This window comes from Crinia signifera, chromosome 3, assembly GCF_055691185.1.
Source record: "Crinia signifera chromosome 3, ASM5569118v1, whole genome shotgun sequence".
Classification (NCBI taxonomy): domain Eukaryota; kingdom Metazoa; phylum Chordata; class Amphibia; order Anura; family Myobatrachidae; genus Crinia; species Crinia signifera.
In genome coordinates, this window is record NC_139219.1 from 115,774,953 (window position 1) to 115,799,039 (window position 24,087).

General features: G+C 44.3%; 1 protein-coding gene across 3 annotated transcripts in view; it reads right to left on the reverse strand.

Annotated features, from left to right (window-relative positions):
* Nucleotides 1–270: 270 nt before the first annotated feature.
* KMO (kynurenine 3-monooxygenase) overlaps nucleotides 271–24,087 on the reverse strand; it is a 744,737-nt gene continuing 720,920 nt past the window's right edge. For all 3 annotated transcript variants that reach the window (XM_083176397.1, XM_083176396.1, XM_083176395.1), the window contains one exon: nucleotides 271–877. In XM_083176397.1, coding sequence (XP_083032523.1) covers nucleotides 755–877 — 123 coding nt within the window. In that variant the 3' untranslated portion in view covers nucleotides 271–754. The remainder of the gene's footprint in view (nucleotides 878–24,087) is intronic.

The window sequence follows — 24,087 nt, forward strand, 5'->3', positions numbered from 1 at the left end:
TCTCTCCTATGGTGAATTCTTAAATTTCCTCTCTAGTTTATCTTTTAATTTTCTTCTATCTTCATCTCCCCGAGCAAACCCTTTCCATCTCCTCTAACCTTATTTTTCCTTTTTCCAACCCCCCCCCCCCCCTTTTTTTTTCTTTCCCATTCCCAAGTTATATCATTCATCCTTATTACTTCTACGTTGTTCTTAGGAATGAATATGTTTGATACACATTTGACAATATGAAGACATTTTTCTAAATACATTGTTTACTACAAAACTTCATAACTTATGCACAATAAATCTTTTATTGTTTACATTTTTTAATAATATCATTCACAATGTACTATGTTATATTTTGATGGACACTGTTCCTTTTTATTGAATGTATTTCATGCACATTGAGAAATGTTTATAATTCATTGTCTACTATTAAAATGACTGTCTCAATAAACTTTATATTAAAAAAAAAACGATTTCTAATTCATGTAATTAATCTTCAAAAAACAGCAGGATTTCCACATCTAAATATATTTATAGCATTTGTGTAACTTTAAAACAAATCATAATTCAATATACAGATACAATAAAAAAGATATATGCATTGCATGTTACATGTGACATAATTTGGTAACTATATATTTTAATGTCATAATGATAATGGAAATATTATTGGTTGTGGACTGGTTTTTGAACTATGCCCTACAGTATCTCATGATGAACTTTTAATAAAGCAAAGTTTTGTAAGTGAAAAATACCTAATTCATGGCTAATAGATTGGCAGTTCAGTAAAATTCTGCTTCTTAATCACTGAAGGTAGGTACTTCATCAGTAGATAGGCACTGCCGCATGTTAAAATGACACCAGATACAGTAAGCCCTGTATTTATAACCTGTAAAGAAAATGAAAGGACATTTGTCAATGGACTAAGCTTAGCAATGTTATTGTTAAATTACAAGTCTAATAAACTATTACAAATTAAGTATCTGCAGGCCTGCATATAGCAAGAGGCTCACAAATTTGTCTTGAGGCCCCCACTGCCCCGCAAACACTCATACCTCCTAGTTTTTGGGACTCATTCATTAAAATTTGGACTGTGCAAGTGTGCATGTGTGTGTCTTGAACCGGCAGGTACTGTAAGGAGACGTAACAGCCGGCCACCACGGGATTGTGGGAAGTGGTGTCCGAGCTGCTGTGCACACAGACCAGATGTCTGTGCATCAGGAGCAGTAGAGCCAGCAACCAGGGCTTCCCTGAGGCTGGCCCCACCCACCACACTGAATGTGAGCTCGGTGTAGCAGGCCAGCTCTTCCTGCTCCTCTGACTGCCCTGTGCTGCCTCTCTCACCACACTGCTGGCTCCCTGCGCATCCCTGGAATGTGCAACACAGCCAGGTGAGTGCTGTGTGTACTGAGTTAATGGCAACTGTGTATAATATGTGTGTGGGGAAGAAAGGGGGGGCTGTGTGTAATATAACGTCTGTGTACTGGAGGTAATATGGGGAAGGGGCTATGTATAATGTACTGTGGTGTGTGAAATGTTCTGAGTACTTGGTTTAATATGGAGGAAGGGCTGCGTATGGTGTGTGCAATATGGGGGAGAGGCTGTGTATAATGTACTATGGTGTGTGCAATATGCAAAGTGTACTGGGTGTAATATGGGAGAGGGGATGTGTATGGTGTGTGCAACATGGGGGATGGGCTGTGTATAATGTACTATGGTGTGTGCCGATGTGCAGAGTGTACTGGGTGTGATATGGGTGGGTGTATAATACTATGTTGTGTGCAATTTGCTGTGGTTACTGTGTGTAATATGGGGGAAGCTGTGTATAATGTATAATGTAATATAGTATTGTGTGTAATGAGCTGTGTGTGTACTGGGTGTCATATGGGGGTGCTGTGTATAATGTACTATGCAAACTTTGGTGCTGTGTAATATAGGGGCACGACTTGCCTACCCTCCTGCATTTTATGCTCCAGCTTTTAGCCTGATATTCCTACATCCCCACAAATGGAAGAGCAGCTCCAGTATTACCCAAAGCAAAACTTTAGCTTTTACCTGCCACTGCAGGAAACCCCACTGAGTGACCATAGACACCCATAGGTGGAGATAGACAGGCCCCTTGGGTATAATGTGATATTGCAAGTATTCATATCTGATATTGTAAAATCATTTGTTTGAGTGAGACTGGGATGGTGACATCTCAAGGTACAGTGTGAAGGAACACTGTGCAACTGCCCAGAGGGCCACAGTGCTAGGTGCCTTTGAAAAGAGAAGGTGGCAATCACACAATGGCCCTTATTCTGGTCCATTCGCACGGGGACTGATGTCGGGCCTATGCACATGTTCAATCGCATTTCTGTGCATGTGCATATACGCCGGGTGCGTGCGGCCATGGGGAATAAATTGTTTTTGGGTGCATGCAGCCAAGACAGTGGGCGTGGGGTAGCGGTGGATAAAACACTGGGCGTTCCCATCGAAATTGCCCTGTGACGTGGGCACCCGGGGCAGGCAGCTGACTTCACGAGATGTCAGCTGCCCAACCACTTCCTACCAAATGCCCATGCATAGCTATGGTTACCTGCGATTAACCTTAGATGTGCGTGGGCCTTCCTCAGCATTCGATGGTCAGTGACCATCAAATAATGTTGGTGTTACCCCACAGCCTGCGAATGTATGTTTATGTAAAACATCCATTTACAGCCCCTGCACACTTACGCAGCATGCATGGGGGCAGGTCTACTGGCATTTGGCGGGCGGCATCTGGTGGACTTGCTATGCTGCAAATTTGCAGCCTTACGAATCAACTAGAATAACCCCCAATGAGAGCAGCGAGGCAGAATTATCTTCCTGTCTCCCAGCCTAAAGTCAGACAGTGAATGGCTGTCAGCATGCTGATTGGTGGATGGCTGGAGCTATGCATCAGAGTTGTGATAGCCAGCGGTGTAGCTAGGCGCCATGGTGCCCGGAGCAATGGCATATTTCGCGCCCCCCCCCCCCGGTAATGAATTGGGGGCGTGGCTAACATGTGTTGGCATGTCACATTTGAAAAGAAAAAACTTAAAAAACGCAGTAACGGAATCTGCTGCGCTATATAAAACACTGTAACGGAATCTGCTGCGCTATATAATACGCTGTAACGGAATCTGCTGCGCTATATAAGACGCTGTAACGGAATCTGCTGCGCTATATAAGACGCTGTGACGGAATCTGCTGCGCTATATAAGACGCTGTGACGGAATCTGCTGCGCTATATAAGACGCTGTAACGGAATCTGCTGCGCTATATAAGACACTAACGGAATCTGCTGCGCTATATAAGACACTGTGACGGAATCTGCTGCGCTATATAAGACACTGTGACGGAATCTGCTGCGCTATATAAGACACTGTGACGGTATCTGCTGCGCTATATAAGACACTGTGACGGAATCTGCTGCGCTATATAAGACACTGTGACGGAATCTGCTGCGCTATATAAGACACTGTGACGGAATCTGCTGCGCTATATAAGACACTGTGACGGAATCTGCTGCGCTATATAAGACACTGTGACGGAATCTGCTGCGCTATATAAGACACTGTAACGGAATATGCTGCGCTATATAAGACACTGTAACGGAATCTGCTGCGCTATATAAGACGCTGTAACGGAATCTGCTGCGCTATATAAGACACTGTAACGGAATCTGCTACGCTATATAAGACGCTGTAACGGAATCTGCTGCGCTATATAAGACACTGTAACGGAATCTGCTGCGCTATATAAGACGCTGTAACGGAATCTGCTGCGCTATATAAGACACTGTGACGGAATCTGCTGCACTATATAAGACGCTGTAACGGAATCTGCTGCGCTATATAAGACACTGTGACGGAATCTGCTGCGCTATATAAGACACTGTAACGGAATCTGCTGCGCTATATAAGACACTGTAACGGAATCTGCTGCGCTATATAAGACACTGTAACGGAATCTGCTGCGCTATATAAGACACTGTAACTGAATCTGCTGCGCTATATAAGACACTGTAACGGAATCTGCTGCGCTATATAAGACACTGTAACGGAATCTGCTGCGCTATATATGACACTGTAACGGAATCTGCTGCGCTATATAACATGCTGACAGCTGTAAATAAATATACATATAAAGATATATACAGCACAGTAGGCCAGGGCAGCAACAGAAGCCAGAGAGATTCACTCTCCCCCAGCCCCTACAAACAACCCAACCCCCCCCCCCCAGCCCCTACAAACAAATCAACCACCCCCCCCACCCCACCCCACCCCACCGCACCCCACCGCAAAAAAAGTTACCTTGAATAATGGGATGTTTGTTAAAGAGGCACGGGCGGGCGGGCGGCAGCAACACACCTTCTTCTAATCCTCCAGGCTACAGCCAGCGCTTGGGAAGGATGGCTGATGGCGCTGCTGTAGCCTGGGAGGAGGGAGGCAGTCAGAGGCAGGTGACTCGGGCAGTGGGAGGAGTCTGTAGTGTGCAGCTGCGCTGCTCGGAAGCCGGACCGAGCAGCAGCAGCAATTCAGACAGAGAGGTCGGAGTGTCACTGTCAGCCCGCCCCTGGCCCTACCGCCTGTGATGCTTGGCGGCAGGGACCGGGCGAGCAGGGCAGAGCAGGAGCCGGGCAGGGCAGCAGCCGGTGCTGCGCACACTGCCCGGCGGCGTGACACTTCTAGTGCAGGCATCATTTGCGGAGGGGGGGCGGGCCGGCGGCGCCATTCAGCCAATCTGCGCCCGGAGCATGAGCTCCGGTGGCTCCGCCCTCCCTACGCCTCTGGTGATAGCATACCTCCCAACTTTCGTGCTGAAGAAATAGGGACACTATAGCGAGCGCCCGAAAAGGGAGCGGGGCGTATGCAAATGAGAGCGTGGATTATGCTAATTAGCCGCGACCTCATTTTCATACGAGAATAGACGCTGTGCACATGCGCACAGCGTCTATTCTATTAGATTGGGGGGTCTCCCAACTGCCACCCCCCGCAGCGGGACAATGCCTGCCGCGGGTGGGACAGCGGGACAGGACCCGAAAATCGGGACTGTCCCGCTGTAATCCTGACAGTTGGGAGGTATGTGATAGCCATTTACTGAACAAAGCATGTGGAGACCTGGTGCAGGACTGCAAGAGGGCCATGTTTCTTCTAGAGCAGTGGAAGGTTGGGAGTTTGACTCAGGTTGTACACCTCTCAAACCATAATGTAGGTGTTCTAAGGTGAGCTCAGCAAGTGCAGATCTCCAGTTGAGCAGACGAGCCTCTACTTTGAATAAAATTAGGGGAAAAAATACTAATGATGATCAGATTAGGGGGATATCATGCTGAATGTGTTCTAAGCGGAAAAATAGCCTACTGTACATTAACCCCTTCCCGACATTTGACGTATATATACGTCATGGCCGGGATGTACTTCCCGACACATGACGTATATATACGTCATGACTTTAAACTGTCCCCGCGTCTATAGACGCGGGGACAGAGGGACGATGTCTGCTGTCCCTGACAGCAGACATGTCCCTGCATGCCCAGGGGGGGCTGCGATGCCGCCCCCCCCGTCGGCGATTGCTGTGATTGGCTGTTCAGTGTGAACAGCCATTCACAGCGTTTTCCTGTGTTACCGGTGAATCAGACGCTCGGTAACACAGGTGTCAATCACCGCCGGGCGTCAGGGGGCATGAGGGGGTCATCGGTGACGACGACACCTCACCCCACCTGCCCCCAAGGCTGTGATTGGTCCGTGGGACCCACGGACCAATCACAGCCAAGGCGCGTGATTTAAACTAACGGTGACTGCGCTGCAGACGCCATTCCGGTCTGGAATTGCGTGCAGAGCGGTCACCATGCCAATCTGTCGTGATACATACCTGATCCTTGCCTTATACTTACCTGATCACCGCTGATCACCGCTGGTAGCGTGCTGCCAGCAGCTGGATACTTCCTGGATCTTGTGACTTCTGTGTGTGCTGCTGCAGCAGTGTCATAGAGTCACAGATCGTGAGAGATAGGGACAGATAGTGACAGAGAGTGATAGAGAGTGATAGAGAGTGATAGAGAGTGATAGAGCGTGATAGAGAGTGATAGAGAGTGCTATATTTTGTGTCTGCTGCACCCCCTTTTGTGCTGATCACTATATCTGAGGTGATCAGCAACTTTTTGGGGGTGCAGAGGTTTTTTTTTTATATATATACCTGTCAGTTGCAGCAAAGGTTGTGCTGCCTGTGCAACTGACTGCTGCCCCCCCCCCCTGCTGCCCCCCCTTTTGTGCTGATTGTGCTGATTAATTAACTGATCAGCAACTTTTTGGGGGTCCAGGTTTTTTTTTTTTATATATATACCTGTCAGTTGCACCAAAGGTTGTGCTGCGTGTGCAACTGACTGCTGCCCCCCCTGCTGCCCCCCCTTTTGTGCTGGTCAGTTTTAATTAATTAATCGGCAACTTTTTGGGGGTCCAGGGTTGTTTTTTTATATATATACCCTGTCAGGTTGTGTGTCTGCTGCCCCTCACTGCTAATCAGTGGTGCATCACTGCATCACTGATCTGCAGTTTTTTGTTTTTTTTGGAGAGTGCAGTGGGGTTTTGTTTTTACACCCACGTTGCTTGTGTGGGTGTCCTGTGGCCGCTGAGCGCTGATCAGTGACATACAATCACTGAACAGCATTTTTGGCACAGGGTTGATATCATTTTTTTTCTGCAGTTTTTTTAAATTGTTTTTTTTTTTTTTGGAGAGTGCTGTGGAAATTTTTTTTAAATTGTTTTTACACCCACGTTGCTTTTGTGGGTGTCCTGTGGCCGCTGATCAGTGACGTACAATCACTGAACAGCATTTTTGGCACAGGTTGATATCATTTTTTTTCTGCAGTTTTTTTTTAATTGTTTTTTTTTTCTTTTACACCCACGTTGATTTTGTGGGTGTCCTGTTGCCTTTGAGCGCTGTTCAGTGACGGACATTACTGACCAACATCTGTGCTCAATTTTTGGCGCAGGACCTTTTTTTTTTTTTTTTTTTAACCCCTTCAATTTTTTTTTTTTTTATTGGGATCAAATTCCTGTATAAAGTATTTTTTTTTCTGCACTACATACACACTACACACTACATACCCCCCGTGTTGAAATAAAGTTTGTACCCCCCCTACACTATACACGTGTTGAAACATTACACTTACAGAAACACAAAAATAAAAATGGCATCCCAAATGTCATCCCAAATGTCATCCCAGTCATCCAGGAGAATGTATTCAGCGGAGGAGGCATATGCCATGCTTGCCTCTGACTCTGACTCTGACACAGCCAGTGATGCAAGCGGGGAATTTGAAGGATTCGCCTTAAGCTCCTCTTCCTCCTCTGCTGATGAGGGACCCCCTCAAAGACGCCCCCGTAGAGCAGCTGAGACCCCCCCCCAAATGATTGATCCCGTATGGACCCTACCACCAGACAATTTTGAGCCCCAGGTTCCTGAGTTTTTGGCCATCCCAGGAATCCAATTTGATTCAGAAGGTCTCAGAGAAATTGACTTTTTCAAATTATTTTTCTCTGATGATTTTATAAATTTAATGGTGGACCAAACTAATTTATATGCCCAGCAGTTTATTGCTCAAAACCCCACGTCATCATTTGCTAGGTGGACCCCTGTAGATGCAGTAGAGATGATGACGTTTTGGGGTCTGGTGTTACATATGGGCATAGTAAAAAAGCCAGAAATTAGGCAATATTGGAGTACAGATGTTCTGTACAGCACCCCATTTTACCGTATGGCCATGACTCGGGCTCGTTTTGAGATAATCCTTAAATTTTTACATTACACCGATAATACACTGTGCCCACCCAGAGATGATCCCACCTTTGACCGGCTATTCAAAGTCAGGCCGGTCATTGATCATTTCAGTGCCAAATTTGCAGAGATGTACATCCCTGAAAAATTTATTTGTATTGACGAGTCCCTTATACATTTTAAAGGAAGGGTTAAATTCCGCCAGTACCTTCCCAGTAAGAGGGCAAGGTATGGCATAAAAATGTATAAGCTGTGTGAAAGCACCTCAGGGTACACCCACAGGTTTAGGGTATATGAAGGGAAGGATTCAAGAATTGAACCGCCAGAATGCCCCCCCTCCCTCGTAGGTGTTAGTGGAAAAATTGTCTGGGATTTAGTGCACCCCTTCCTGGATAAAGGTTATCACCTCTATGTGGATAACCTTTACACTAGCATCCCCCTGTTTAAGGCCCTTGGTTCAAGAGGTACAGCAGCTTGCGGTACTGTGCGTAAGAACCAAAGAGGCCTCCCAAAAACGCACATTGCCCAAGTAATGAGAAGGGGTGAAAGCAGGGGAATATGCACCGAAAATATGTTGTTGGTCAAATATAAGGACAAGAGGGATGTCCTTATACTGACAACAATTCATGGAGACAGTACCACCTCCATCCCTGTACGAGGTACCATTACCCACACCTCAAAACCTAATTGTATCCTAGATTACAATAGGTACATGGGCGGAGTGGATCTTTCAGATCAGGTACTGAAGCCGTACAGTGCCCTGCGGAAAACAAAAATCTGGTACAAGAAGCTGGCCGTGTATATCATCCAGATGGCACTGTATAACGCTTACGTGCTATTCCGTTCTACCAGCCAGAGGGGGACATTTATGCACTTTCAAGAGGAAGTCATAAAGGGCCTAATATTTGGGAACCAGCAGGCAGAGGGCCCCAGTACTTCTAGTACTGGCCCCCGTATTGTACCAGGGCAGCATTTTCCTAACGAAATCCCCTCCACTGCAAGAAAGGGCAGGACACAAAAAAGGTGCAAAGTTTGCTATAAAAAGGGAATAAGAAAGGAAACTATATTCCACTGTGAAACTTGCCCCGACAAACCCGGCCTATGTATAAAGGAGTGTTTTAAAATATACCACACATCTATGGATTATTAGGTTCATCATTTCACCGTGCTTCGGGGGTCTTGCTAATGCCACATAGCACCCACCATTCATTCCACCACAATCTGAGCTGCAAAATCCAAAAATCACTCCTTCCCTTCTGAGTCCTGCCATGCACCCAACTGGTATTTTTTGGTCACATATGAGGCATTGCCCTACTCGGGAGAAATTGGGGCACAGATTTTGGGGTGCTTTTTCTCCTTCATACCTTCTGAAAATGAAAAATTTTGAGCCAGAACTGCATTTTTGTGTAAAAAAATGTAATTTTTCATTTTCACTGCCCAGTTGTATCAAAATTGGTGAAACCCCTGGGGGTTTGAAATGTACACTATACCCCTAGATGAATTCCGTGAGGGGTGTAGTTTGCAAAATGGGGTCACTTGTGGGGGGGTTCCACTGTATTGGTGCTTTGGGGGTTTGCTAATGCGACATAGCACCCACCAACATTCCACCAGAATCTGTGCTGCAAAATCCAAATATCACTCCTTCCCTTCTGAGTCCTGCCACTTTTTGGTCACACATGAGGCATTGCCGTACTCGGGAGAAATTGGGGCACAGATTTTGGGGTGCTTTTTCTCCTTCATACCTTCTGAAAATGAAAAATTTTGAGCCAGAACTGCATTTTTGTGTAAAAAAATGTAATTTTTCATTTTCACTGCCCAGTTGTATCAAAATTGGTGAAACCCCTGGGGGTTTGAAATGTACACTATACCACTAGATGAATTCCCTGAGGGGTGTAGTTTGCAAAATGGGGTTACTTGTGGGGGGGTTCCACTGTATTGGTGTTTTGGGGGTCTTGCTAATGCGACATAGCACCCACCAACATTCCACCAGAATCTGTGCTGCAAAATCCAAAAATCACTCCTTCCCTTCTGAGTCCTGCCATGCACCCAAATGGTATTTTTTGGTCACATGTGAGACATTGCCGTACTCGGGAGAAATTGGGGCACAGATTTTGGGGTGCTTTTTCTCCTTCATTCCTTGTGAAAATGAAAAATTTTGAGCCAGAACTGCATTTTTGTGTAAAAAATGTAATTTTTCATTTGCACAGCCCAGTTTTATCAAAATTGGTGAAACCCCTGGGGGTTTGAAATGTACACTATACCACTAGATGAATTCCCTGAGGGGTGTAGTTTGCAAAATGGGGTCACTTGTGGGGGTGTTCCACTGTATTGGTGCTTCGGGGGTCTTGCTAATGCGACATAGCACCCACCAACATTCGATCCAGAATCTGAGCTGCAAAATCCAAAAATCACTCCTTCCCTTCTGAGTCCTGCCATGCACCCAAATGGTATTTTTTGGTCACATGTGAGGCATTGCCGTACTCGGGAGAAATTGGGGCACAGATTTTGGGGTGCTTTGTCTCCTTCATTCCTTGTGAAAATGAAAAATTTTGAGCCAGAACTGCATTTTTGTGTAAAAAATGTAATTTTTCATTTTCACTGCCCAGTTGTACCACAATTGGTGAAACCCCTGGGGGTTTGAAATGTACACTATACCCCTAGATGAATTCCCTGAGGGGTGTAGTTTGCAAAATGGGGTCACTTGTGGGGGGGTTCCTAAATTTTAGCATCTTATGGTGCCTAGAAACCTACATGGTGCCTAAAAAATAATCTCATAAAAAGGAGGCTCCAAAATCAAGTAGGTGCTCCTTCTTGTGGTTTGGTCAACGTGCACACTAGGGCCACATATAGGATATTTATGAAAACAAAAGAATTGGGGGAATCAATTTTTAGTCACATTTCTCTAGTAAAATCTACTGTGTTCCTTAGAAAAATGTATTAAAATTGCAAATCTGCAAAAAAAATGAAATTTTGAAATTTCACCTACACTTTGTTTTAATTCCTGTGAAACACCTAAAGGGTTAACAAACTTCCAAATTGCTGTTTTGAATATTGTGAGGGGTGCAGTTTTTGAAATGGCATCATTTATGGGGGTGTCTCACATACAAGTCCCTCAAAGTCACATCAGAACTGAACTGGTCCCTAAAAAAATCAGTGTTTGAAATTTTCTTGAAAATTTGAGAATTTGCTATTCATATTGTAAGCCTCCTAGTGTCCAAAACAATTAAAAGGAAGTTGAAATAATGATGGAAACATAAAGTAGACATATGGTCTATGTTAGTTATTAACTATTTTGAGTGGTATGATTATTTGTCTCACAAGCAGAAAATTTTACATTTTGCAAATTGCTAAATTTTCCATTTTTTTACGACATTTTGGTATTTTTCACAAAAAAACACAGACTGTATCGACCCAAATTTACCACTAATTTGAAGTACAATGTGTCACGAGAAAACAATCTCAAAATCACTGGGATAAGTAAAAGCAAAAAAAAGTTATCCCCACTTAAGTGATACATGTCAGATTTGAAAAAAAGGGCTCTGTCAGGAAGGCAAAAACTGGCTGTGTCAGGAAGGGGTTAATAATGTACTCAAATAAAAACAAAATCTTTTTTTTGCTGCCCATATTTATTTAAATCAGTTTTGAGGGATGAAATAAGCATTACTTATTTAGAGGATGCATTATTTTTCTTAGGTAAACTAATAATAATTATTTTATTGGTTATATGGCAAGTTTGTGTAGTTTGCATTTATACTGTACTTTTAGAGAGATGTCTTTTGCACTTTACAGTTCACTGCATGACTCATAGTCACTGCCATGCCTTTCAACATAGGTTTCTATTGTGTTCATTTGTTTATGGGATTTGTATAAGAAATGCCCTCCACTGGTCAACACAGATCTATCTCGGAAGAAGTAGTTTGTCCCTCTTAGCCCTCTGTAGCTAGCTCAGCAATGCATTCTGGGCCAAAGAAGCTGTAATCAGCCATTTTCCATTCTCCGCATGGATTCAGGCAGACATATTTCACATGGTCCAGTCTGGTACAGCATTCGATGGTGAGTTTATCACTCAAAACTATGTCACCATGAACCCAATCAAGCTCATGCATGCTAGCAGTATTCGTTACACTGTAGTATGTCCCTTTTACATGTTTTTTATGCGTGTAAGCTCAATGTTATGTGTATTACCCATGTTTGCCTTGCCTTTTCTTATGCATATTGTAACTGCATCTTCATTTTTCATTTACATTTTTACCAATTCTACAGTACGCATGGTATATGCAATGTTACGCTTACTACATCATCGTCGTATATATTTGTGATCCCTTTACTGAATAATAAATATTCTCCAGACATCGTATCATGTTAAATTATTGCAACATAAAGGAGGGTTATGCTGTAAGCTTCAAAGTTGCCAAAGTGGTTTAGTGAGAGGCTGAACAGTTACCCTCCGGCATAAAACCTGACCATCTCTCATCCTAACCTACTGTTTATGCCCACTTCTTTCCCTTCTGTGTCACCCCTATCTGTCTAACCCTCCCCTTTTAGAATGTAAGCTCTCACGGGAAGGCCCCCTCTCCTCTTGTGCCTTTCTTAAAATATATAAACCTCTGCCACCCTGATGATTGCTTCAGTGTCCTGTCCCCTGATGCAACTATCCATATTTACCATGTACTTGTCCTAAACTGTCTTGTACTGTAATTTCATATATGTTTTTGCTCCTAATTATGCTTTGTAAAGCGCTGCGAAATCTGTGTGCGCTATATGAGAAACTGTTAATAAATAAATAAATAACAGTTACTTTGCTCTCCGTAATACTTCAGGTGGTATATAAAGGAAAGAAGGAAGGAGTGTGTAATATCCTGTATTATTGATATTGTGTCGGTCTAATATTAACATATTGTGGGCATATGACGCCCTACTTCATAGTATTATTATTATAAGAAATTGTTGTGGTGTACCATTCCCATAGGGGACATGCAATGTTATATGGGCATGGATAGCACTGCCTTCACAGAAGGCAACACAGACTTCCACAGAAAGTAATTAGCCCTTGATTAATAGGTGGACCTACAAATACCCTCACGGAGGGCAGCCTGGACTTTAATGTAAAGTCATAAATGTATACATAGACACTTTCACGAAGGTAATGCACAGATAGCAGAATACCCCTTCTAGCCTATGCAGTGGACTGCCCCGAGCAGCCTGCCTGTATTAAAGCTCAGTGGACTGTACTAATGGGTCTACGTAGGAGGGAAGTTTGTTCCCCGAATTAATGGACACAATAAATATTTATGAATAAAGTTGGGAGACTCGCAACCAGCGCGAGCCCCCTGTTTTTGCTTGCTCAAACAGCTGTTATAAAAAGAGGAGCCGCTGTCAACGGGGAGTGAGTTACCTCAGGAGAAGAAAGTGTTAACACTGCAGAGCTGTGCAGCAGGCAGGACGGAGAGCGGTGCTGAGGGGGAGACTGTATTGGCTTACCGGAGGCTAGGCTGAGTGTAAAGGAGCTCCCGGCTGCTCCGTAGCCCGGCGCTTACCGGCAGCAGAGACGGCTTCATAACAGGGGACGGAGTGACAAAGTCCCGGAAGCCGCGTCATTGTGGAGGACGGGACGCTGGGAGAAGGCGGGCCGCGACGTTAGTCAAGGGCGGCCTCTGGAGCCGCAGGCTGGAGTGAGCGGTGACTGACAGGCAGAGTGCCGGAGACGGAGTTAGCCTATGGGACAGCCCTCACACAGGCAGTTCATGCTTTGAGAGGAATGATAAGCACATTTGGCTACACTTTATAATTAGCCTACAGTGCTCTCAGCCCAAAGCTCTGCTGTGAAGATTTATTAAGTGACTATTTGTACCCAGCTGCAATTGTCTGAAGAGAATAGTTAGTTTATAAGCAGCATTTAGAAAATTGGACACTGACAGATTGTTACAAACCCAGCTACAGGTTTTAACAAGGGACAGCAGCTTATTAGTGGAATATATTATCCACAATAGTGTCTAGAGAGACTGAGAGTGTATAGTTGTGATACACTATTCCAGGAAGCCATTATCCCAGGTACCATATTATTTATTAGAGAACTTCATTTAGGATACAGTACAACAGAGACTTAATTTGCTTTAAGGTCAGCGTGTATACAGCAAGTTGGAATTACTTCAGAGACTGTACTTAGAAACTGTACTGCCAGCAACTGTAAAGTAGTTATACCTTCCTGCCAGGGGAGAGGGGCTTACAGCCCACGACAGGGAAAGTTAATTTATTTTAGACTTTGGACACCCAACATCTCCCTGAGCTAGGAAAACATTTCCTTCAGTATTGGAAAGGGTAAAGTAAATTTGGAGATTGTGACCAGAAACAAGACTACAGGCAGCAGTGGAAATTAATTCATTATTGAGATAGCAATACATAACCCGCAGCTTCAGGATCAGTTAATGGAAACTTATCTTTAAAATAGCCATTCTTATCGGATTACAAATAGAGACCAAGAGCATTAGGATTGACACATCTGCCCAAGCCAACCATCTTATTTATTAGTAATATTATATCTTCCGACACCTTCGAGTACCGAGGCAGTGGTTTATTTGGGCACAAGTTATCTTTAGACAACATCAGCGTTTATTGGATTACAAATACACCGTGGATATCCATTCTCAGGGAGGAATTTCAAAGCTTCCGGAAAGGAAAGGGAAATTAACTGAAAGCGTTTATTTTTTTTAAAATAAGAGACAGAGACTAGTGTACACTCATTAGATTATAGATTATTGCGCAATAATAATAATAATACAGGTTACCATCCAAGTTATATATGTGATTAATGTGTGAAAATTGATGTATAACAAGTATTGACCTATTTATTAGTTGTAGCAAGTACAGTTAGGGTTGTTTAACTTGTTCTCTTTAAGGAGTTGTTAGAGCAGAGGAGTGAATAGAAGAGGAAGGCATACTACAGTTGCTGTATAATAAAAATTGAGTTGCAATTGTATGATTTATTGATAGATATATGCAAATCAACCTGTTATGTAAATAAACTTTGCACGATAAACGAATTTGACTATACTTATTGAAGAAGAAGTCTGGAAACCGGTCGCAAAGAAAGGTAATAAAGTATTCACACAGAGTTCCAGGATATTACAAGTGTATATCCAAATGGATATTACAGGCACTACAGTGGGCTGTCTTCACAATCAGCATCATAGAAAGCGCAGTTTCCAATTTTCTCTTTTTTTGCTATATAAAGGAACATTTTACATTTGTATCTTCATCACTTTGAGAAATGCATTCGATAATGTAACCATTTGTGAATGTGGGAAGACTGGATACTCAGGCTGTGCTCTGTTTCCTGGTCCTTGAGAGAAAATAGACATACAGTACTCTGCTATTGATGGTAGAAAACCAGCAGCCATTAGACTATGTTTGTCCTATCTGAACACGGTAAAGATTATTTCTTAGTTAACTTCTACATTAATATATCTACTAAAACGAAATACTGTCTCTCTGTATACATTCATAGGATTGACTGTTGTTATAGTTCTTTGTCCTAAAAAATCTCTTGTTTGAAATTATAAGCCTTAATACACATCGGTATAACGTAGATATTCATATCAATGATACGATGTCTGATGTTATTTAGGGATTTCCACCTCCTTGATTCAATTCTTGTGGTAGGGCGAAGATAATAGATTAAATTAATATAACAAAATAAAATCAAATGAAATGCTTGTTAAATCAAATAAAGATTCCCCTCCCTGGGGTCTCTGTATCTTGCCTTCTGTCTGTTTGGACTTCCTAACCATTAAACTATGGCCAGTATTCAATGCTCCTGATTCGCTGTTTTTTCGGTGAATAGGGCTGTTTTCACTCTTTGCAGTGAATTTCACTGAAAATATGATTCACCCTATTCAATGTTCACTGTTCGCCAAAAGCGAACAGTGAATGCCAGCCAGTTCTCCGTTTCATGCTCGCTGCAATTCGCTGGTGTATTTCAATGGGGTTTTGACTGGGATTCATCGAGAGTGTATTCAATGCTAGGATGTCGAATTGCTTTCTCCCTGAATTTTGCCATGATTGACCATTTTGCATTCAACATCTTTTTAAGCTGAACTGGAAAGTGATCTTTTAAAATAAATGTTTTTTTTTGGTGTCAAAAATACGTGTGGGACCAGAGGAGCGGCTCCCTACCCCTGTCCCATGCCAGCATTCCGGGGGGGGGGGGCAACCTCTGCTGCCTGTGCCCCGGGAGCCCTCTCCCACAAATTCTGGGGCAGCAGGGAGGCTTACATCTCCCTGCCTGCCTCCGTCCCCCGGTTAAAATTCGCCAGCGAGCCCCTGCTGCATTGTATAGGATGACAGGGAGGGCTGGCGGAGAATGCTGCAGCCCTCCTGAACCCTGCGAATGTGCAGCGAATCCTAAACAGAATTTGCTGCACATGGAGAATAAAAACATTGAATACTCCCCTATGATTGCTCTATTTATCTATAGATGCATGTGAACTAAAGATTGTTTGTATATGTCTATTTAACTATAGAAAAACGTTTCATACGGATGACATGGTTATTCATCTATTATCATTATCGTTCATTTATATGGCGCCACAAAGGTTCCGCAGTGCCTGACAATACGTATGCAAATAAGGACAAGTACATGGTAAATATAAGACAGTTGCAGCAGCAGCAAAGATATATTCTTAGAAAAGTACATGAGGGGAGAGGGCCCTGCTCATTAGAGTTTACATTCTAAAGGGAAGGGGCAGACAAACTGGGGTGACACAGCAGGGATAGAAGTGAGCATAAACAGTGGGTTAGGATGAGAAATGATTAGATTTAATGAAGATGTGGGTCTTGAGAGCCCATTTAAAGTTTTGCAGGAAGGTGGAAAGTTTGATAGGTAGGGGTAGAAAATTCCATAGATAACGGCCCAAATCCTGGAGGCAGAAATGGGAGGAAGTAATCAGTTTGCAGGAGAGGCAACACGCATTTGTGGAGCAGAGAGGGTGGGTGGAAGTGTAAAGAGAGACCTGGGGCGAAATGTAATAGAGTGCGATTTTTTAGACATGTGCGATTTTTGGTCAAAAACGGCCGAAATCGCACATTTTCCGAAAATCGCACATTTAATAGGTTGAAAATCGCGGTAAAAAAATCGCACTTTTTACCGCGAAATCGCACTTTTAGAAGTGCGATTTTTAGTCACATTTCAATTCGCATCCAGATGTTTTCCCATTATAAAGTATACAACTCGCAAATGTAATAGGGTGCGATTTTTGGTCAATGTTACCAAAAATCGCAAAAAAAATAGACCAGGTTCTGACAGGCGAATTTGACAGAACCATGCACAGATCATTGAGATCTGTGCATGGTTCTGTTAATAAAAATGTGTAAAAGTGTTTTTATAAAAAAAAAAACGGCGTGGGGTCCCCCCTCCTAAGCATAACCAGCCCCGGGCTCATTGAGCCGGACCTGGTTCCAAAAATACGGGGGAACAAAAAGCATAGGGGTCCCCCGTATTTCTGAAACCAGCCCCGGACTCTTGGACCGGTCCTGGTTCCAAAAATACGGGGGACAAAAAATCTGGGGGTCCCCCGTATTTTGAAACCAGCACCGGGCTCCAACAGCCCGCGGTGTCATGCCACAGCCGGGGGACACTTTTTATACAAGGTCCCCCGGCCAAAAGATGAGCACCGTGGCTGGTCAGCCTTGGACGGGGTACCAGGACTGAGCTATGCGTCTCCATGGAGACGCATACTGTAGCTCAGCCAATCACGCTCTCAGCCTCTGTAGCACTGGGACAGAGCTACAGAAGCTACGGAGAAAGCCGGTGACAGGCAACGGAGAAAGCGGTTCTCCCCGCTGCCTGTCAGTGCGGGGGGAGCCGGCTGTAAAGCAGCCAGACCAGCGCTGGATCCAGGAATGGTAAGTATGCTGGTGTAAAATTGAGGTGTGTGTGTGTAATAAACTTGTACTTCTCTGTGTGTGTGTTTTTTATAAACATTCTTTTTACAGGTGGACTACAAGTCCCAGCGGGCCCATTAATGCCCTGCATGCTGGGACTTGTGGTTCTCCAAGTCCCAGCATGCGGGGGAGGTCTGCTGGCACTTGTAGTTCGCCGGTAAAAAGCAATGTAATGATATGTATGATGGATTTAACCCTATCAGGCCGGCGTCCACTGGCCACGGACGCCGGTGACAGCCCCGGGCTTCAGCCCTGGACGGGTGAAGCCTGGGGGGGGGGACCCCTTTATTGGGGGGGTCCCCACTCCTCCAGGTACCCCGTCCAAGGCTGACCAGCCACGGTGCTCATGTTTTGGCCGGGGGACCTTGTATAAAAAGTGTCCCCCGGCTGTGGCATGACACCGCGGGCTGTTGGAGCCCGGTGCTGGTTTCAAAATACGGGGGACCCCCAGATTTTTTGTCCCCCGTATTTTTGGAACCAGGTCCGGCTCAATGAGCCCGGGGCTGGTTATGCTTAGGAGGGGGGACCCCACGCCGTTTTTTTTTTAACTTTTTTTTTTTTGCACAAAAGCGCATTTATAAAAATGCGCACATTTTCATGACTGAAAATGCGCACATTTTCATGACTAAAAATCGCGGCAAATCACATTTTTTTGCCGCTAATTCGCATCTCATTACATATGCGAATTCGCGGCAAAAAATGTGATTTTTAAAGGTGCGATTTGGTGCGATTTTTTTTTAGTCTAAAAAATCGCACCCTATTACATTTCGCCCCAGGTCAGATATGTAGGTGGGAGAGGAATGGGTGATGGCTTTGTAATTGAGTGTAAGGAGTGTAAGGAGGTTGAATTTTATTCTGAAGGGGAAGTGGAGCCAGTGCAGGGCTTGTAAGAGAGGGCGGGTGGAAACGTTTGGAGAGGAAGATGAGCTGGAAAGCATTGAGGATAGATTGGAGTGGAGAGAGGCGTTTTACAGGGAGGTCAGAAAGTAGTAGATTACAGTAGTCCAATCTGGATATGACTAGTGAGGGGATGAGGGGCTTTGTAGCATCCTTGGTCTGATCCTGGAAATATTTTTCAGGTGGACATGACAGGACTGTGAGTGATGCTGAATGTGTGGTTTAAAAGTGAGGAATCACAAGTAACAACAAGGCAGTATGTACTTGGTGGCTAGAGGAGGTCATTGTTCCATCAACATTGTTGCATACTGGCAGTGTGCACAGCGTGTTCAGGAGCAGCAGAGGCTCCTGACCACTCACTCCCCCTGCACCAACGTTTCCCGGTCTTGTCACTCAGCAATCGAGGATACCGGGAGATGAGGTGGCTGGCCGCTGCCTCTGACGCAAGTATCCGCTGTTGCACGGCAACAGGGGACGCCGCCGGGTAATGGCGGCAGAAGTCAGGTCCCCGGCTCGGCAGTTGGCGGGCAACAAGCAGGCCACAGGGCTGCGCACCAGCCCACAGCTGGGGGGCATTAGGGTTGTCACAGTGTCTGTGGGGATTGGCCACCCTTTCCTTTTTAAAGGAATGGCTCTGGCACCACTCTGCTGGTGATAGTGTCTGTATTATATCAATTGAATGGAAAAATTGTGCAATATTGCCTAATTGGTTTTAATTTACAATTTTATGGTAATTGTTTTGTAATTAAACATTAATTTTTAAATTAAAACAATACAGTTCACTCTCTCAATTACTCTAATTAATTGTTATATTGTTTTTACTAAGAATTTAGGTATTCTTTCTGGGAGCAGCCTTATATAATACAGCTGTGATATGTAGCTATATATTTATACATTAATATTACTGTGCCTGATTATTATAGTGGTATTAGTGGTATATTATAGTGGTATTAGTGGTATTAGCTATCTGTGGTATATTTTTATTGTGTATGCGAATCGGTAGCCCATGGTCTCGTGTCTAGGTCGCTGCCACATTTAACAGCATTAGATATTAACAGCATTAGATATTTACAGCAAGTCACCATTTAGTTCCTATTTTATTTTTCTAGTCCTTTAGTTAGTTCTCGAATAGTTGCATACAGAGGCAGAACTCTGGGAGGCAATGGAGTCATCTGCCGCCGGGCTCCTGCACCTCTCCTCTCCTGCAAATTTGAATCAGTTAATTGAAAGCCATTTATATCACTTCTGTGGCTGACTCCCCCTCCTAAAAGGGCCATATAAGTCACAGTTTCTTTATTTTTAAACATAATATACATAACATATATATAGAGAGAGAGAGATTGGTAAAGAAGCCGGTTGCGGTCTTTTTGGATACATATTTACAGCCATGCATCCAAAGTCTCCCAACCTACCTGAGGGATTCCACCTCCCTCCTTGAAAAGTTTTTGGTCACGGTTCCTCAGACACAAGATGTCACCTTAGCCACCTTAGATGTGACGAGTTTATACCCACATCCCACATGCCGAGGGGCTGCAGGCACTGGCGTCACTCATTACAGATAATCCACTGTTTCATGGGCCTACTGTTGATTTTTTCATTAACTTTTACACTTTGTCGCACAACTATTTTTATTTTAACGGCAGCTACTATTTGCAGAGGACGGGGTGTGCTATGGGATCCCCGGTAGCCCCGTCCTTTGTAAATGCCTATATGTGGCAAGTAGAAAAAGATCTGATCCTCAACAATGCCAGTGTGGAGCCCAATATTGATCTTTACGTTCGCTAAATAGATGACCTTTTTCTGTTATGGAAGGGCCCCATTCACCCTCTAGAAGAGTTGGTTGCCAGCCAGAATAGGTCAGGACATCCCGTTAAACTCACTCTGACCACTAGTACCACCTCTATAGCGTTCCTTGATCTCTTGATTTCCATCTTAGATGGTACACTCCACACATCCCTCTTTGTAAAACCTACCGATCGCAACACCAGCGCCATGACAGCTTCCACCCCCGTAACACGGTCAAAAGCTTACCCTACTCCCAATTTTTACGGGTGTGTAGGATAACGGACACAGTGGAAGAAACAGAAAGACAGCTTGACAACATGGTCAAGAAATTTGAACAAAGAGGGTACCCCATACAGGACCTCACGCAGGCCAAACTCAAAGCTCTGGCACAAGACCGTAAGTCCTTGATCACGAACACCTGTCCCAAAGCCAAACAAGCCAGCATCCCATGGGTCCACGATTTCAGTACCACTAGCAACATAACCTCCCGCAAAGCCAAACAGTGGTGGGAGATAGTGACATCCGACCCTGACCTTCGCCATCTTTAAAAAATCCAAGCTCATGCCCAGCTACAAACGAGGCCCTAATTTAAGAGATCTGCTCATAAAAACAGAAATCACCAACTTTGATACACAAACCCGCAAAAGTAGACCTGGCAGAATAGGGTGCTATAGATGCCATGGGTGCACCACTTGCAGCTACTTGGAAAGCTGCCTAGAGATAGCCCATCCCTTCTCAGGCAAAAAATTCAAAATTAAATGGCCATTGACGTGTACCACTAGATACGTCATCTATGTTATCCAATGCCCGTGTGGGCTTAATTATGTCGGGAAAACTGACTGCGCCTTCAAGGTGCGTATGGCACAACACCGTAGTGCCATTAGGGCAGCCTTGCAGTCTGGTAAGAGTGAACAGCCGGTAGTATGGCACTTTGCTTTGGCCAAACACAACATGGCCATGCTACGATATAGAATTGTGGACCACGTCCCTGCTTCCCTCCGTGGGGGGGACCGCTCCAAAAAACTTCTGCAGTTGGATTTTTAAACTTGACACGCTGGCACCAAAAGGCCTTAATGACAGTCTGGGGCTACACAATTTTTTGTGAACCCCAGCTCATGGTAGATCATCCACCATTCGCACATAACCAGAGGTTTGGCCACAGAGTCTCAACCTATGTCCTTTACCACCGACAGCATGTTTTAGAGAGTATGAGTGACCTTGAGTGCACCATCTCTACCTTTTATTATACATGCAAGTGGTGAGTTCTGTCCTAGCAGTTACCATGCCCTCTCATACCAGCCCTATACATCCCCTTGTTGTGCAGGTATACAGCCGGTTGGTGCATCATATGCAGCCACATGCATATGTTTTTTAACATCGGCTCACACCTTGCTTGTATTGCAAGGGTATCTTCAGCCAGATTTTAACCTTTTTTTCACGTGTACAGTCACCTGTAGTTTTCATCCTTGTCCACTAGATGTCAGTATGTCACTTTGTCATTGGTTTGTGTGATTTTACAAGACATCCTCTTATTGCTGTTGTTTTTTGGATGTACGTTTATGTTCACATACTGCACAGTCTGTTTACATAGTATCATTGCAGTTGTTATCTTTGTCTCATTTTATTATTATGTTATGCGTTGTATATTTTTTGCACTCACTGTCTGTATTGCCCCCACAGCCCGCCCCACGTGACCGCCTGAGCGTGCCGTCCAGGTGCGCGTGACGTACGACACTGCATGATGCAGATGACGTCATCATTGTGCGTCCCATCACGGAAGTAAGCCTTGCGGTCCCAGTGAGAGCGTGAAGCCTGTAGGAGGGGGTAAGTACCTGAGAGTATTTAATGCACCATGTCACAGTTTGTATTACACATTATTGTTTTGTCCTGATGATGGGGGGAGACCCCGAAACGTAGACTACCAGGCAATAAATTTGTCCTACGTTCACCCGCTGTACTAGTCCCTGAGTGCCCTTCTTTACCAATCTCTATCTACTAAGGGCTGCGAGGCCCCTTGGACGGCACCAGGGCAAGCCAGTTCACTTTGGACTACACCTCAAGACCTGAGTGCCGGCCTTACCCTTGGATATATATATTTACTGTATGTAAGATGCAGTGTGTGTGTGTGTGTGTGTGTGTGGGGGGGGGGGGGGGGACACCAATATATATCTTGCTTCCGGGCAACTGGGACTAACTTACGCCACTGGTTGCATATGTGGGATCACTGATACCTTGTCACTTGTAGAACCTTGTGGTACCATCAAATGTGGATATTATAGGTGAACATCCAGCTCCGCAGGTATCAGCCATCCTCATGCATAAACAACAGAGTCAGAGTAGGACTATCCCACAAACCTACCCAGGAGTTTGCTAATCAGCTCCAAACCCTTATGCCCGTATGTGTTAAATCTCAAGAGGATTCTTCTCGGGTAACCTAAGTAATGGTTCCGGAATCCAAGATGAATCTTCCTGACCGGTTTTCCGGTAATCGCAAATATTTCTTTAATTTTAGGAAGAGCTGCAAATTATATTTTCATTTAAGGCCTAGGTCATCTGGGTCTGAGACCCAGCAGGTGGGCTTGATAAGCTCCCTGCTGCAGGGAGAACCACAAACACGGGCTTTCTGTCTCAAAGCAGATGATCACGATCTCTGTACCATTGATAAATTTTTTATCTCCCTTGGGTTACTATGATGATCCCGACAGAGAGGCTTCTATGGAGAGTCATTTGTGCTCCTTAAAGCAGGGAAAGGACCCTGTTAAGGTATACTGCACAGTATAGTAGAGTTCCACCGATGGTCCAACGACTGCAGGTGGAACAACCCGGAATTGCGAATTCAATTCCAACTTGGGTTATTTGAGGCCATTAAGGATAGTCTTATCCAATATCCAGTGCCGGAGACCCTCAACAAATAAATGGAGTTGACCATTAAATTTGATCGATGTTTCCTGGAACGGAGGTCAGAGAGAGGTTCTACCCTTAGACCAACCTCTTGTATATATATGCCCCTGAGGAGGTTGATGAACTCATGCAAGTGGAAATATTCTGAATCTCTCCCGAGGAGTTATAGTTATACGGGGTCTGGATGGCAATCCCTTTATGTAGTGGGTTAATTACCCATCAGACCCCACCATTATTTTTACAGATAGGTATTTTTCATATTGAAACTATTTCCTTTTTCTTTACTTGCTGCCCAGCCATCCCTTTAGTTTTGGGACATCCTTGGCTAGTTAACCACATTGACTGGTGAGATAACTCACTGGGATTCTCAGTGCTCTGTGTGCTGCATCATCAACCTTGTATTAATGGCAGCCATATCTTTGGAAGGCATTCCGTCCAGTTATTCATATTATGCTGATGTGTTTTCTAAAGGCGAGGCTGATCATTCATATGACTGCACCATCTAACTGGATCCAGGTGCTCAGCACCCTAAAGCTAGACTTTACTCATTTTCTGAGACTAAGGCCATGAATGTGCAAGAAAGTCTAGCAAAGGGGGTTATCAGGCCATCCAAGTCTCCTCTAAGTGCTGGCTTCTTCTTTGTCTCAAAGAAGAATGGGTCACTCAGGCCTTGCAATGATTGCAGGGCACGTAAAAAAATGACTATAAAAAATACCTATCCATTACCTTTGCTTTCAGTTCTGTTTGATCAGCTCTGCTCTGCCAAAGTCTTCTCTAAAATTGATCTCAAGAGGATTA